The 16,673-nt window shown below is 47.4% G+C and overlaps 1 protein-coding gene and 1 non-coding gene across 2 annotated transcripts; both read right to left on the bottom strand.

Moving 5' to 3' along the window:
* Positions 1-9,126: 9,126 nt before the first annotated feature.
* Positions 9,127-9,200, bottom strand: trnar-ucu (transfer RNA arginine (anticodon UCU)). The gene has a single exon. It is a non-coding gene; the product is annotated as a tRNA-Arg (tRNA).
* Positions 9,201-12,702: 3,502 nt separating this feature from the next.
* LOC139306307 (uncharacterized) lies at positions 12,703-16,603 on the bottom strand. The gene is made up of 8 exons (XM_070930246.1): positions 16,579-16,603; positions 16,393-16,492; positions 15,348-15,553; positions 14,851-14,984; positions 14,224-14,353; positions 14,016-14,112; positions 13,846-13,921; positions 12,703-13,731 (listed from the first exon to the last, which is right to left on the bottom strand). Exons 1-8 carry the CDS (start codon positions 16,601-16,603, stop codon positions 13,633-13,635), a joined length of 867 nt encoding a protein of 288 aa, XP_070786347.1. The 3' UTR covers positions 12,703-13,632.
* Between the last annotated feature and the right edge of the window lie 70 nt (positions 16,604-16,673).

Below are 16,673 nucleotides of genomic sequence, written 5' to 3'. Positions count from 1 at the left end.
AATACTCGGCTGTAACCAAGGGTGACCAGAACTAACAATAGCTGTCCTCTGGATAAGCTTGAACAAGGGGGATACATACATATCAAGCTGCTACTCTGCAGCAGTGTGCTGCGTGGCTTGTAGCACAGGGGTCGCCACAGAATTCGACTGGCACAATCGATATCATAATGAACCAATAATTCACGGCCGTGGTTCCCCATTGATTTCGGGCAGCGACCCATTCCTGAAGCCATTCTGCCTTCAAACGCCACGTGATCCGGCAAGTAAACAGCCACGCCATCAACAGTGACAGCTTTCAGATGGTCCGCCGATTCCACCTCACGTTACAGCACATGGTAATGGAATCCAGCAGGACTATTTTACAAGCCGCGTCTCATCGATAAATCACCTCCTCCAAGGTCTGCTTTAATTCAATCCAGTGTAATCTAATTTTATTGGTATGTACTGTGTGCTTCTCGCAATGTCATCTGTCACAAGCCATCCAATAAAAGCCCGGGGCCTTGACCTCCTCGAGTGAAGTAATATTCATACCGAGCCCCTCGCCAAATATCCCCACCAGTGTAGAGGAGGCTTCTTTGTTGATAGCAAACACACTAAAGGGCTTGAAAGCAAAGTGAGTGTGGTGACAATAAATCTGGGTTGAGCTTTGTAGACTTTTAATGCCTTTTTTGATAGCATTAGAGAAATAAAGCTTGTCTAATGAATGAGGAGCATTCTTTCATGGGACAAATACGGTCCAAAACATTTTCAGAAAAAGCAATGATTTCTACTTTTTCAACTTAAAATACCCTGCGCGCAAAGACGGGTCGGAAAAGAAACGTTTTTTCCCGCTGTAGTGTAGAGGAACTTGGCTGGCTCGCACAGAGCCCCGACCTCAACCCCACCCAACACCTTTGGGATGAACTGGAAAGCCAGGTCCTATCGCCCAACATCAGTACTGAACCTCACTAATGCTCTAGTGGCTGAATGGGAGCAAATCCCTCCATCCAGGTTCCGAAATCTTGCGGAAAGCCTGAAACAGGAAGAGTGAAGGCTCTTATGGCAGCAATATTAATTCCCATGGTCCACACACTTTTTGGACCATTTCTTTGATCAACTTGACACGGCCTGCTAAGATGTAAACTAGGCTAAGCCTAACCCGGACCTAAGTAACATGGGTAAACTGAGTTAAGGTAAGCTTAGCCTCCAGGGTATAGCATGAACTTGGCAGTGGCAGACTTTGACAAAATAATGCATCTGAAGAGAAAATGGTTTTAATGACTGGACTTCAAAGTCATTGATGATTATTACTACTAAGAGATGGCTCGCTCATTATTTGTAGTCGGCAACAATTTAGCCTGCAGGCTGTTATATTACATGACGAGGGGACGGCGCTGCGTTGCGGTACTGTGGTAACCGATTTAGTTTGACGGCTGACCCTAATGTTGTTATTGTAAAGGGAAGATGGATGGAGCAAGTCCAATCCCCCCCCCCCTCCCCTCTCTCTCTCTGCCCTGTCCCTGTAGAGGAGCAGAAAACTGGGAGAGCGGAGAAATGAAGTGACATCATCAGCGTCAGCCACATTCCTGCGGAGGGAGGGGGGGGGGGGGGGGTGGGCGAGGAGGAGGGGGGGGGAGAAGAAGGAGGAGGAGGAGAATGTCCCAAAACTTTTGAGGTTACAGGACCGACATCCCCCATCCCCCATCCCCTTAAACACACACACACACACACACACACACAAATGCATCCATTCTCCCTCCCTCTGCTTGTGTGTGCGTTTTCCAGTGCACATTAGAGTGTGTGTGTGTGTGTGTGTGTGTGTGTGTGTGTGTGTGTGTGTGTTTGTGTGTTACAGTACATGGGCTCCTCTTCCTCATCATGTGCTCCCTGTTTCAATTCATGTGCTTCTCCTCCTGTCCCCTCCCCCACCGCCTCCCCCCCCAACTCATACCACCCCCTCCCCTCCCCTCTTCTCTTTCTCTCTCCACCGACCAGAGGAATGCGAGAACCACATCTGGAACTTATTAGAGAGCAAGAGAGAGAAAGGGGTAGATGGAAAGAGAAGGAGAAGTAATGTTGGGGGGTGGGTTGGGTTGATGGGGAGCAGAAAAAAAGAGTCAGATGGGGGGAGAAAAAAAAAAAAGGTCCAGGAGGGGACAGAAAGGGAGAAAGAATGAACTTCGGTAAGCAGAAAAAGGCTCATGTTGGGAGGGAAAGCCAAAGAAGCGAAAAAGAAAGTTAACAGCAACACCGATTAATGCCAATTAACCTCAGCGGGGACGGGGCAGGGGAAGAGCTCGGCTGGCACCTCAGATGTGGGTTCAATCACTCCCGATTCCAGCGCAAATGTAGCCTTTGAACCGGCCTCGACCATATTCTGTCTGAATGAGCAGCCTCGCTGCCACCACTGAGGGAGCAGTCAAGCCTGAGTAATAGTCCCATTCTCTCTGCCGCTGGCCTCCCGACCACTCCTCCCTCCTCCTCCTTCGTCCTCGTCCCTCTCTCCTCTCTCTCTCTCTCTCTCTCCCGGCTCGCTTTTCTATTCATCCAGCACACCCTCCTCCCACACCACAACACTGTCTCCCCACTCCACCTCACTACCTCTAAAACAAACAACAAAAAAAAAAAGTCTAATCACTCCCGATCAGGCTTCACCCACCTGCCTGCAAGACTACCCCTCTTTGTCCCCCTCCTTCTCTCCCACTTCTTCTCTCCTAAACAACTTTTTTCTGTAACCCCCCCCCCCCCCCCCCACCGACTCCAAATTGGTCCTCGCTGCAGAATGTGGCCGTGCAGTTAGGGAAAACAAGGCCAATAGATTCAGTCAGATGTGATAAAGTGTTCCTCTCTTGCTCGGGGAACTCTGCATAAAGAAACATTTTTAAGGGGATGTTTTTTTTTTTTTCCTTCTTCTTTTTATAACTTGGATGCCCCCGGCCTGTCAAACACAATCAGATTATGGGGCCTTTGAATCCCGGGGCTTCACTTGAGAAGCGTTCACGTAGCTGTTGAGGATGCTCAAAGGAAACGTGTACACTTTTTGATTGAATTCCTCTCTGACCACCAGTTTGATGGGGAATTATCAGAGTAAATTCCTCAGTACCCCTGGATCATCCGAAAGCAGGCGCGCAAGCTGCTTCTTCTTCTCAGAGCACCACTTCAAAAAGCATTATGGGACACTCGTGTGCAGAGGAATGCCCTTAAACAAACAGATCAACTGAGAGAAGCAATCAACATGTCACATATTGACAAACACCCGCCGGGACAGAAATGCCAAGAATTCGTTGATTGAATGGAACCCAATGGGGGACAACAGCCGTGGATGTACATTATAACATTGCGGGCTCCATTCCCAGATTGAGCTTTACAACTGGTTCAGTGGTCCCTTTCAGTGGCTGATGTCAATTAGAGATGCTTTTCGGTAAATAGGCTTCATTCAGATCCCGTGAAAAAAAAACAAAAAAAAAAACATGACCCGAATTCGCATGTAACAGTAGGATGCTCCAGAGCCCTATCTCGCTTGCCAGGGATCAAAATTAAAAACAGACTTCTGCCTCGCTACATATGTCACTCCAGATCTACACCCTGAGCAGGAAAGGGTTCAGAGGAGCACCACAAAATGGTTCGTTAGCCTTAGAAACCATGGCGGACCGCTTTCAGAAAGGTGCTATAAATAGTTCTATAAGGGGGTAATCCACGAGAGCCTCATTGGAGGTTTGAGTTTCTGTAGGTGGCACAGCCACCGTAGCTACTACTGCTCATGCTTAATCTCTCATAGCCATTGTCTGAGCAGAAACAAGTTCCCCCAACCCCCCCCCCTGGATATTACAGCCCACTGTGTCCCCATCCTTTTGTGACCAACTTCAGCGCTTGAATTTCTCCAGATCCTCGTGAGCTTAATGCGACGGAGGTCTGGCTACGTGAGATCAGCTCAGGCTAGCTGCTCAGTTCTTCTTTTATTTCGTGCGAGAACATGAGACACACCCCTTGCTGTGCGATAGAGGATTGATTCCTCAGGAAATGGGAAAGAGTTCACGCACTTGCAGCATCTAGAGAGTTACTGCACATGAACCAGTGATGAAGAGCGGGGAAAACTGGAAATGTATTTGGATGAAAGTGTCACAGATTATTACTGGCAAGAAAGCATAAAAGGTTGTAAATCAGCAGCTTTAGTGCACCATTGGATTCTTTATGAGGCTCCACTAATTCTTCATTATTTGAACTACTACAGCCCACTTCAAGCCATTAACATCACACATATAGTAGCAGAACCACTGCTTTCCTGATCAAACAACCCTTGAGGAACCCTTCTTTTTCTGGGTGTAAGGGCCCCCCGAATGCGTCCGACTCTTCCAACATCTGAATATTTCCTTTGCTGAGCACAACGCAGGAATCCTTCTGAGGTCTGTGATTCATAGCTCCAGCTGTGTGATTCAGAGCCGGAGCGTACAGTACGGGCAGCAGCGGCGGCGGCGGCGGCGGCAGCAGCAGCAGCAGCAGCTCGTGGCCTCGGCCCGCGCACAAAAGGACAGAGGCTGACAAATGGTACACCTGCGCCGGAGCCCTTTGTCCGAGTCAGCATTTGAGCCTAGCGTGTCCGGGCTGTGGGTGCAGCGCTGCAAGCCCAAACCTCAAGGCTCTCCTGCACACTGGGAAGTTAAAGGAGTGTGTTTGCGAGGGATTGATTATGCAGTCACATTTAACGGCTGCGTTAATGGTGGCGCTTGCTTGGGACTGGTATGTAGACACGCGGCCGGGATACTAAATCAATCACTCCAGCGGTGTTGCTAGTGGAGACACACCGTAGTTAGCCCTGGCTGCAAATCTAAATAACTCAAAAACATTCTGATTCACCAAAGCTTTAATTAGCTGCTCCACTAATAACCGTCCAATCATTAGCACTAGTAGGCAATTACATGTGTGCAAATTGCAGCCCATGAAATACTGTTTTACTTGTCTAATGAAGAGATAAGAGTCTGGGTGCTCTTAAGAAAGAAATGCTCCCAAACCGAACACAAGTATTATCTCTTTTGGAGGTGACATTCTTTCAGGCTGGATTACGTTTACTCCTCTTGTGTCTTCAAAAACCCAAAATGCAGAGACCACAGTGCCACATTTGACAACTTACATTTATTGCATCATTTCAAATCTTGCTGAACAAAATCCAGCCCCCATTTGCAGCCTGCTAATCTTGTCTTCGGGAAAGTCTTTGAGGGCAAATATCTTTGTGTTTGAGATCCCAACATGGAGTAATGACGGATTATACAGTCGCGACAGTACAGCACGAGACAATAGGACGAATGGCTTCACACGCGTACATAGGCTGTCTGTGTGTGTGTGTGTGTGTGCACATCTGTAAGTGCATGTGTTACTGAGCTAGTCATGTGGATTGAACGGTTTATGAGTGGACAAACAGGACAACAGCATGTGGCAGTAACAAGGAGTCTCGATGGAGTGAGCTGGGGGGGGGGGGGGTTGTGTGTTGCAATGATTGCCAGATTGTGTCATATGTGGATTCACGGAGAGCCCGACTTGTCGATGAAAAGGAACCTTGCTCCTTGCTCGCCTGAACCCTCAGCAACACACTATGGCCGGATGCTGAGCACGGCTGAGCGATACAAAGCCTGGCAGACATGGTGACATCATCCCTTTTCCATACCTTCCCTTCCCCGAACACGCCCCCCCCCCCCACCTATGATGAAGTGGCCGACTGGCCGGCCAGCAGCCAGGCACGCATGCACGCTCCCGGTCAGCCAAGGTAGACAATGGCGGGGGCTGTGATGCCACAACGACACACAGATATGCCTCAATCAAACAGGTAGCTTATAGAAATTACAACCATCCTCTCCTCCACCTCCTCCTCCTCCTCCTCCTCCTCCTCCTTCAGCCTCCTGTCTCCCAGCAACTCGGCTACAGCTGTGATTATCATAAGCCAATAGCCTACCTGGCACCCCGCAGGTATGGAGGGGGAACAGATGCATGGGCGCTGCTGCTGCTGCAGCAGCACATGCCTCATTGTGCTGCTGAAATGCACAGTGGAAGGCAACAGAGAGGGTGGGAATGGGCTTTGTGTCAGGCACACAGGTAGGACACCAGGACAGGAGCAGTGGAGGGGTGTGTGTGTGTGTGTGGGGGGGGGGGGGGGGGCTGTCTTTCACTACAGGATCACTACAGGCGCTGGTGGCAGTGCTCTCATTGACTGACAAGCCATTCAGATGCGATAGCAGTGTGGAAGTGCCGCTGGCATGTAGAGCAGCGCTGGTCAATCACTGTCATTCCCGTCACGTCCTCAGCGCCTCACCACGGCCCGTCTGAATAACGGCACCGGGGGTTTGTCATATGCAAAAGGTCATTTGGGCCGGTGGGCGCCCGGTGCACGTTCAAGTCAATGTTCAAGTTGGACGCACGCGCGTGGACAGTCGAACGCGTGCAAGGGCGCGCGACAAGTATCATAAAAAAAAATAAAAAAAAGAAATAGAAAAAAAGTGATCCATTGCTGCGGTGCGGACACGCAGACACACACGCGCGCGCGCTCACACGTAGCTGCACGTGCACGCACACACGCCTAAGGTGATCCATTGCTGCGGTTCTTATGGGAATGCTATGAAATCACGTTATATGCCTTTCTCCTTCTCTGCCCCAACACACACACACACACACACACACACACACGCTTCTGAAGGAATGCCAGCGGAATGCTCGGCCCCTGTACTTCCACACAATCCCCCATCTGGACAGAACACCGCTCTCCGTGTGTCACTAAAGACAGAAAGCAAGAGAAACGCAGGCTTACCAGTTTGAAAACTCAACAGCAAACTCAGGAGCAGCAGCCTCTGCATGGTTCAGCCGACCAATAAGTCCGTTATTGGCTCAGACCTCCGTGAGGACAGCATCAAAAAGCGGGAGTTTACTGACTTTCGCGATAATTATACAGAGAACAATAATCCTCCTGGTCGGTGCCCTGGCTCGGGTCGGACTCGCTCGGCTTTTACACCATTTCACTGCTTTTTTCCCACCTCTCTCCTCTTCTTTGCTCTCCAGCGACAGACAGTCCGCTTTCGACTCTACACCGAGGCGGCAAGCTAGCGGCAATTACAGGGGGGAGGCGGCGGCTTCCGCTCGCGTTCTTCAAAATAAAATCCACGTTGAATCGCTTTTGCCCTGAAGCCAATTTCTTCAAAAAGTCAGAATTGCATCGGTGTAGACTGGTTCATGTGTGTGTGTGATCAAGTGTAATCCAGTAACTCCTCTGGCAATTGCACTTTTGTGGGGGGGCATTAAGGGATTCATTGCTGGTAACTCTTATGTTTAGAGAATGTGCTTTCATATTTCTAAAAGTCTGGTAGAAATCAGCACCGCGTCCACCAACCATACCATACCATACTTTGTTTGTTTTTTTTTGTTTTTTTGGGGGGGGGCGAATTATTAGGGAAAACAACCATGAGAAAGTTCTTTTTTTGACCAATAAAATGAAATCAAATAAAAGTTCACCCAACGTGACCACGCTCTACTTCCGGTGTTATCCTCGCTCTAATCTCTCTGACTTGACGTCATATTCTCATTAGCGGGGCATTCCTCTCTCTCTCCCTCTCTCTCTCTCTCCCTCTCTCTCTCTCCCTCTCTCCCTCTCTCTCTCTCTCTCACGTCAGCAGCACCACAGCACTGCCCCCTTTTTTCTCTCCCTCTGGATCCTGCACAGGCCAACACCGGCCCCAAAAAAAAAAGAAAAAAGAAAAATACATTATGAAATAAAATAAAAAAATAAACCAGCTTAGAGGGGCATAATCATTTTGACACATTTGCTGTAGTCGGGACTGCTTGTTGGGGTTTTCTGCTGTTCACAGCGTGCCGTTAGGCGATGAAGTCATTTTAAATACCTCAACTTACCTCTGCACCCACATCCACCTGACTTTATAATTCACATTTAACAATGAACCGGACGTCACAGGAAAAATATAAACTCAAATGTTAAAGAAAAAGAATATATCAGAGGACAGCATGCATGAGGTCAGTTGTTATTGCCTACAGTAATATTAGACTGATATTTTACATGACGTCACACTGAGTTTTCAGGTAAAATAAGAGCACTATATGCCTAAAAAATATTAGAGGAAATATTGTGTACTGTAGGAATATTTACAGACACTATTTCCTCCTAGAATGATGTTGACTGTGTAGTGGGATAAAGCAGTGATGTCACTGTGATGAAGAGATGATGAATAAACAGACCATGTCCTCATTCCTGTCACATAATGTAGGCTACAGGTTTTGGTGATGGTTCCCAGTGATAGGCTACTGTTGCTGTCACAGCTCAGTGTAGGTCTGCACAGAAGAGAGCCGGTTCCTCCCGTTTCAGAGCCTGTGGGGGGGGGGGGAATGTGCCTTACACTGATGCCGGAGCGCCCCCTTGCGGTCTCGATCCGGGACGACCCCTGCGTGTAGCAGCCGAGAACAACTGGAGCAAGGATCCCAAAATATCTGCGCACGCACACACACACACACACACACATTTTACTGGCACTGTTAATGGCGGGAGTCAGATGTAATCCTGATGAGAGATGTGAGCTATTCCAACCTGAGATACTCACCTTTTAATAAAAAAAAAAAAAATAAAAATAAAAGGTTTATATCCACCTTTACTGCCTGAAAAACATTTCACGTTTAGTGGGGGTTCAATTTCAATACTATAGTTGTAGCTTTATTGTAATTATGGCCATGGGCTACAGAAAAATACATTTACCACACTGTCAAAGTTATGGTTTATCGTATAAGATATCGTGCAAAATAAAAGGTAGCCTATAAAAAAAATTAAGAGAAAATGTAAAGAAAAATGTCAGTTTTATGTGCGCCCCCCACAATGGCACAGTATAGAACAAGCAGGATCATATGAGTAAACCTAATTCAATATTTGAATCTATTCTCGAGATTATTTTCATTTGTTTCTTTACCAGAAGAGAGCAAATGATTCAAAGCGTGCATGAAAGGACAGAGATGGCGCAGTGTTTCAGTGTAGTCACTATAACCCACATTAGCACGCGGACCATGAGGATGGACTATAACAGCATTATATTCTGCAACCAAAACACCATCGCCGTTTCCATGGAATAAAAATGACCGCAGGTCTGCCGTGTGGCATGCAGAGTGACTCATCTCTGCCGGGACTCGAACCCGGAGCCTCTGGATTAGAAGTCCAGCGCGCTATTCCATTGCGCCACAGAGACTGCGCCAGGATAACCTAGGCCTGGCACGGTTTACATACTTTATATCCCCTCATATCGCTGCTCGCTGCATCCCCGCAGCATCAGGACCAGTCTGAGCCGACATGTTGGCTCTGCCGGGGCTGACCACCAGAGGGCGCTGTTGCTGCGCGCCGAGGTGGGAAGTCCCCCGGAGATGCGTCAGGTTAGCTGGCGTACCACAGGAAGTTCATAGCCAGAGTGTACAAAAATAAAAGTCACCGTGGCTGCAGACCGCGCGTCGATATGTGTTCGAAAGCGACACTTTGGTTATGAAAGTGCGCCACCGAAAAGCTTGTTCTGTTGACGCCGCTTAACGCACGTCGCTCAAATCGCCTCCACAGAGCCAAAATGGTGCCCGTCAGAGCGCTGCATTCCCCGTTTCCACATTTAAATATTACATCTATCAGGCCATGTGTCGCGGATTTGACGGACTTTGTGTCATGGGAAATAGGCATTTTACGGTGATTTTTACTCTGCTCGTCTCATAGCAAGCCTGCCCATCGTTTGCCTCTCACATGAAGCCATTTAGCCTAATAGTGCAGGAGTCCCACTGCATGCAATAACACGAGTGGGCTTACACCGAGATTGCATCAGATAGTCAATTGCGCACACCCTTCCACGTGCCCGTCACCACAGCGTGACACCTTAACTCATTTCATGTCATCCCCTGTCCTCATGTCAGGGACACCTGAGTAGGCTGGGACAAAGACCCAGGTCTTTGTCCCAGCCTACTCATACGGCCGGGTTTGTGGAGATTTGGGGTGACAGCCACCAGCCTATGAGTTCTCAGGCTTGTCTTGGTGTTTCACCAGTGTCATGGTTTCATAAAGCACAATAGCCTGCTGCCTTGAACCCCTTAGTCTGCCAGTCCACCTCACACAGAGCAAAATCCACCCTAAAAGAAACCGCGCGTTGTCTCATCCCAGCAAATCTTGGATAGTGTCCACAACCACGGACACGAGCCTCAATAAGCTTGGAATCCGATTGAGGCTTGCGTTGATGACGTGACCCCTCTCTGGAGCTACACACCGAAACACATCTCACATCTCACTGAGTTGCACATTGCTCTGATAGCGGCAGTGAGTGGCATGTTTCAGCCGTTTCAGTTGTTCAGTGGCTCTCGGAGCAGCCATGACACCCACAACGTGTAGCAATTGGAAAGCAACTTTGCAACTTCCTCCTCTGGCTCAAGTTATTGAGGAAATCTGCGAGTATTGACTCATTTCCTTCGAGCAGCTGACAGTCAGGAACATCTGCCAGTGTTTATGTCCTTAATTGTCACTTTTGCTTTCAGTTTGCTCAAGACTGGAGTTTGGATAACATCAGAATGTCCAGGTCCACGTGCCCCAAGATGCTCTGCAGGGCACTTGATACACAGACTTACTGTATCCACTCTAGCTCACATGGTGCGCACTTGGTTCACCAGTTGATCCAAGGAACTGGCACAAAGATGAGACTCACTACAAAGTAGATGTTGTGAAGTGTATCCTTGTATAATTCTTATCATACAGTAGGTCCTGATAATATGGATACCCCAAAAAACCCTGAACACTGTAATAATAAACATGCTGGGAAATGCACGTATGCACTATTTCACTCTCATGTCTGTGCAGTAAATATGAACCTGGAGAAAGAAACAGCTAGCCTGGCTCAACCAAAAGGTAATGAAAGTCCAAAGCACCTCTAATGCTCACTTCACAGTTTATAATTCACTCCACAACACACACATATCTCATTCGCTTAAGAAAAAAAAAAGACTCTGTAGCATCACTGCTTCCAGCCAAGAAATAGTCCGGCACGTAAACTGTTGATGTAAATGTGAATTGTTGAATATGAATAGAAGTCATTGATAGAATTTGAGTTGGCACAGTTTTCTGGTGATTGGCGACGGTTCCTTGTGTAAAATGATGATTAGATGGTGAGAATGTGCTGAAAGTCCTGTGTTGTGGTTTAAAGTTAGTGTTATTTTTTTTGAGGGCATCACAATTTCCACATTTGTGATGGAAAATGTAGGAAAAAACATGGCGCCTGGGCCATTTTTCGAATAATGCCAAAAATATATATATATTTTTTTTTTTTTCTTGTGCACCATGGAGACGATAGAACTTTTAGGAGCAGAAGTCAGGACGTGCGGGTGTAAACAAACCAGGGCCCAGCTTCTTCTTTTTTTTCTCACTGTACACAGCTGTAATATATCAGAGAGAATCTGACCTCCAATTTAGAAGCTGTTCTCCGAACAGTTTCATCTAATTCAGCATATTAGATCATTAAAAATGAGTTGACAGATCACCTGCTCTTATTTTTTTTAAAATCCTAATAAATCCTGACAACTTACTAGAACAAATAGTCCGAGTGGTGTGGAGCTCACAGCAAACCTGCGAGGCAAAAGCTTTAAGTGTAAAATCATAATTACAGGAGAGCACATGGAGCTAATGATTCGCTGAATGTGACTTGTGGCCATTGGGCAATGAGCGCATTGATGCTGAGAGGCCTCCGGACAACCCGGTCCCCCCTGACGACCAGGAGGAGCTTTCAGGAGGCTGAGGCCGAGCCTCAGGGGGGTAACGTAGAACTGAGTGACAATGCTTGTGAAAATGTCAGACCTCCCTCTCCTCCACTCCAGCAGCTCCCACCACAGCACTATGGGTGGCCTGCTGTTCCCGTTCCTATTTACTGCCCTGTCTACCACCCTGCTCCTTATGCTGTTCCTCCTGCTGCTCCTCATGCTGCTCCTCATGCTGCTCCTGCTTTTCCTCACGCTGACCCTCACCCTTTTCCTGACCCTGACCTTGTTCCTTATGACGAGGACGAGGACGACATTGGGATGCCGGAACTTGACGTCGTGGGTGACATTTCAGTAGAGAACATTGGGCCACTCTACCCGGAAGATTCTTTTGAGGAGGACGCTGAATCGCCCTCAACTTCCGGCCTCAGCTCCTCCACGAGGCGGCGCAGGGAAGAGGGGGAGGAGGAGGAGGCTGCCGCTAAGAGGCCGAGATGGTCTGATGAGAGCGACTCAGATTGACTCTGGAAACATCAGAGCAATCACTGAGCTCTCCCTTCAGCGCCACCACACCACAGCCACCAAGAGCTTCACCGCACCAGAACACCTGGCAGGATGGATGCAGCGACTGACGACTGGCAGTCTGGGCACGTCACCAAAACATTCAACTGATGTAATGCCAAACAAAATGTAACGCTCTTCGTGTGAGGTGCGGCGCTACAAACATCTCGGAGCTGCTCTGAAAGCACAAATAAAGGCAGTGATTGGAGAAGTTAAACTACAACCCGGGGCTAGGAGCTGTTCGCTATCCCTGATCTCATCTGAGCAGAGGCGGTCTGACAGAGGGTCAAGGGGGTAGCCCACGACGGTAAACCAGACCAGCAGGTGTTTCGAAACACCCTCATCTCGGCCACCAACCAATTTTGGCTCAGAGCAGCAGTAGCTTCCTCTAATTGAAAACAAAACAGCTGGACCATCATAAGCAGACCAACGTGGTTTAATGTTCGATGTACGTTTTTTATGCAGCAAACCACGGAGCTGACCTGCAGCTTAAACAGCAAGTAAACAGTCATCAGTGACAGTGACATCATCAGGACTAACGGTGACAGAGGTTGACGTCCTGGGGAAAAGGACTGCAACTTGTTTTTTCATGATCGATTCTTCCTTCGGATGGACCACCGACTTCAACAGAGCCCGAGATGATGTCTACGATGAAGTTGTTTGCTCTGTCCGCCCAACAGTCCAAAACCCATACATGTTTCATTTGCAATGATGCAAAACAAGACAAAAAGTAGAAGACCCTTGCACGAGCTGGGACCGGAAAATGTTTGGCGCGCTTGCTAAATGCTAAAACAATTCATTGATTATCAAAGTCATAAAAAAAAAAATTCACCTCCAGGGACACACGGGTGTGTGGATTTCACAGTTCTGTCGCTACTCTGCGTTACTGACCTCCTTCAGGGCTGCCCCCGTCTCGCCTGAAGCACAGCAGTGCAATCGGGGGCTTAACCTTGCAACAAAAAGACTTCATGCTCAGATAAAAAAATGTGATCATTTTCATGGAAAACAGTTTGGTTTTTTTTTTAGCAAAAAGCTGCTGGCGTGCGTAGAAAACATAACACTGTGATAAAGAATTGAAATCTTTCTAAAATATTAACGTGAACGTGAATGAAGCTCGATGTCCTTCAGCTCCGTGTCATTCAGCGCAACTCACTTCTGCGTTACTCTGTCTCAATAACAGCGAGGAAGACGTCAGCCGCATCACTTTGTGAGCAACAGGATGCAGGACTGCTAGTAGCTGCCGCTGGTTTTTGCTTTTCTCTGTTCAATGGAAGCCAAAAGACAAATATCAGTTCGACAGTGACGTCTCTCATTTTCTGAGCCAGGTAGAAACAAGTGTCTGGGAGACTGTCAGTGGTTGCAGATTTGATTGATTTCGGAATCCATCACCAGAGTGATTTTACAGCTGTCTTCTTCCTCTGCCGGGACGTACAGGTTACGAACAGTGATCTGAGGAAAAGAAGAAGAATTAAAAAAAAAAAAATGGTAGTGTGTGTGAGAGAAAACCAACAATTTAAGGAGACGGAAAACAATCAGGGAGCAAACCCGGAATGAGTCAGTCACCTTATTGTTGTTGTTGGAAATATCGCTGAGAAGGTCCCGAGGTTCTGGCACTTTGGGGAAAATATTTTCCTTGTTCCTGCACACAGAGAGTTAAACATCAGAGGCAAACAAAAAAGGGCAACTCAAGTCAACAGCAGCCAAGCTGCTTAAACGATTAAGACTTCACATACTTCCTGCAGCACACAAAAGCCAGGGCTGCCAGGCCAGCAAACATCAGCGGGATGATAACGGCGACGTACACCAGCGCGTTAGGATCCGTATCTGCATCTGCGCGCAAAAACACCGGCGACGCCGTGATCAGCTGAGGGTGACCAATTCACAAAGAATTTAACTGGAGAGCTTTTCTCAACACGCCAAGAAAACAGACCACGACCATACCAAAACACGTCGTGTTGCTCTCTCGCGTCTCTCCTTTCCCCCTGGTCTCCTTTGCACGAATAGCCATGCAGTACTGACAGTGAGGGACCAGGTCCAGATGAAGTGATGTTTCATCCTCGACGGTTTTAACCTGCGAGCAAATGAAGGCACAATTGTAACAGCAGCTAATCCACTAGTTTGCTAATTGTTTCAGCACAATAATAAATATAAGACAACATGACCGAAATCTAAGGAAAACTATAGCCGTAACAATAATAAAAAAAACTTCTCGACGTCTTTGAAACTGCCCCCACGTTAAAGGTAAACAAAGCAGGATTTAAAAATCGAAATAAGGAGGAAGGAAGTGCCTTTAAGACGTTTGTTAGACCTGAGGGACGCACACAATACGCTTTGACTGTAAACATGCCATTTGTCTCTTTACAAGAGCTCTCCACGGGGCACCTGTAAGTGGTTATCAAAGTAAAATATTGAAATTGAACTTGAGTGTTGTTTAAATTTCAACACAAAAAGTATTCGGTCGTGGTTCAATTTTCCACTGAATCCACTGACACAGACTAAACAAGACGCAGCTTGAATTCAAAGACATTAGAGGCAAGCATCCACATATTGTCCTGTTGTGTCTGTTACCTTTGGTGTTTTACACTCGGTGTAATCAATCACAAACGTCCAGTGAGACAGATCCACGAAGTCAGGAGGAATCCAGGTGATAATGAATTTCTCCCCAGTTTTAGTGACTGTCCAGTTAAGGGGAGGAGGTCTCACTGTTACAGAGAAAAGGCATTACAGAGAGAGTCATACACAATCAGAAAATACCGTAAAAACCAACCAAGGCCTCCTAGAACTCCCCCTCAGCCATGCATGCACATATTCTTGTTTCCCTAAAATGGCTGCATTGCGCGCTGTCCAAAGTTGCAAGTTTTGGATTGCGTCATACCCCACGTTACGCAAACAGACACAGGACATACACATCTCCGCCAAGTGCCAGAACGTTTCTGAGAAAGGACAGAGAGGAGCTTCTCTCGCAACTCTGACTGAATGGGGAAGCGTGGCGCATTTCCACATTCTGTTGCAACACGTCGGACTCTCGATGCTAAACCAGTCCTGTCAGTCCACTCGCTGCGTACCGTCGTCTTTAACCCATTTCTTGAAGGTGTTCCTGACGAGCGTGTTGTTCAGCGTGCCATTGAACAAGACGTGGATGGCCTGGGTGAAATTTGCCTGCAGATCACAGCCAGTCCTGACGCCGCCGGTGTCGATGTACCGCGGGCACTCTCGTAAGAGGGGCAGGGAATTGTCGTGAATAGATTTACTCCCATCCTCATTCGATAACCTTGGAAAGATGAAGGAAAAAGGCGATTTTACTTTCACGCTGGACACTAGTTCTGAAATCCTAACAGAGGTCAGTTCGTTCAACGATGAATTCATAAAGTTGCAAACGTTTGAATGCGCACAACTTTGCAGGGACACCATCAAAAACAGACAAAACACTGTTCATTAAGTTCAAGGAACAGTTTGACATTTTGGAAGAGACACTTGATCGCTTTCTCGCGAGAGTTTGATGAGCTGATCGATAACACTCTTATGTCGGCCTGTTAAATATGAAGCTATGGCCAGCGGGCGGTTAGCTTAGCTTAGCATACAGACTGGAAAATGAGGGCAAACAGCTAGCTGTGACTATTTCTTGGCCGGGTGCCGGAAGTCACTGCAGCCGCCCGAGAAACAATTAAGCAATTAGTTGATCGAAAATGAACCAAGTACGATTGTTGGTTTTTGGTCTTTTCACAGGATTTGTCGACAATATGAAAACTACAGAATTACAGCTGACTTATCCTTTCATTTCCTCAGATGGTACGCATTGATTTGAACTTATTTGAATTTAAAAATAGATTGACTATATATTGAACGTTTATAGAGCTACAGTTTTAAAAAGAAAACGATATAACGACGCATATTTTCAGCATTCGATGATTTCCGGTTACTCTCAACTGAATGCTACATTACCAAACCTGGCTCGGGCCTCGAAGTACAAGCCTCACATAGTTGACAAACAATGCCTGAACTCAACCCGAGCTCATTACCTCCGCTTTGGGTTCAGTATGGCTCAGTTAACCACTGTCCCCAATGTCCTTTTATTGTGCAAGCACAAAATAAAAACAACAACACACATACCGATAGAAAAATCCAAAATCTGGAACGTGACTGGCTGGGAGCCAGGAGCAGCGACTGTGTTTGGAGGAAGTGATGTAGCACTGCAAATCCCTCACCAGCTCTGTGGGGGGGGGGAACGGGGACACGTCCACACATCTTAACAAACATATACACAGACATGACTGCAGTCCACACACGGTCCAAGACCTCTCCTTGTCCGCTCAAAAAGCATTCAAACTTTGGGAACAAAATCGGGGCCTTGTTAAGGGTAATGGTGAGGAAACTTCTCTACCCGGGAAACT

The sequence above is a fragment of the Enoplosus armatus genome, chromosome 23, assembly GCF_043641665.1.
Source record: "Enoplosus armatus isolate fEnoArm2 chromosome 23, fEnoArm2.hap1, whole genome shotgun sequence".
Lineage (NCBI taxonomy): Eukaryota > Metazoa > Chordata > Actinopteri > Centrarchiformes > Enoplosidae > Enoplosus > Enoplosus armatus.
This window is presented reverse-complemented; position numbering and strand designations above follow the sequence as displayed.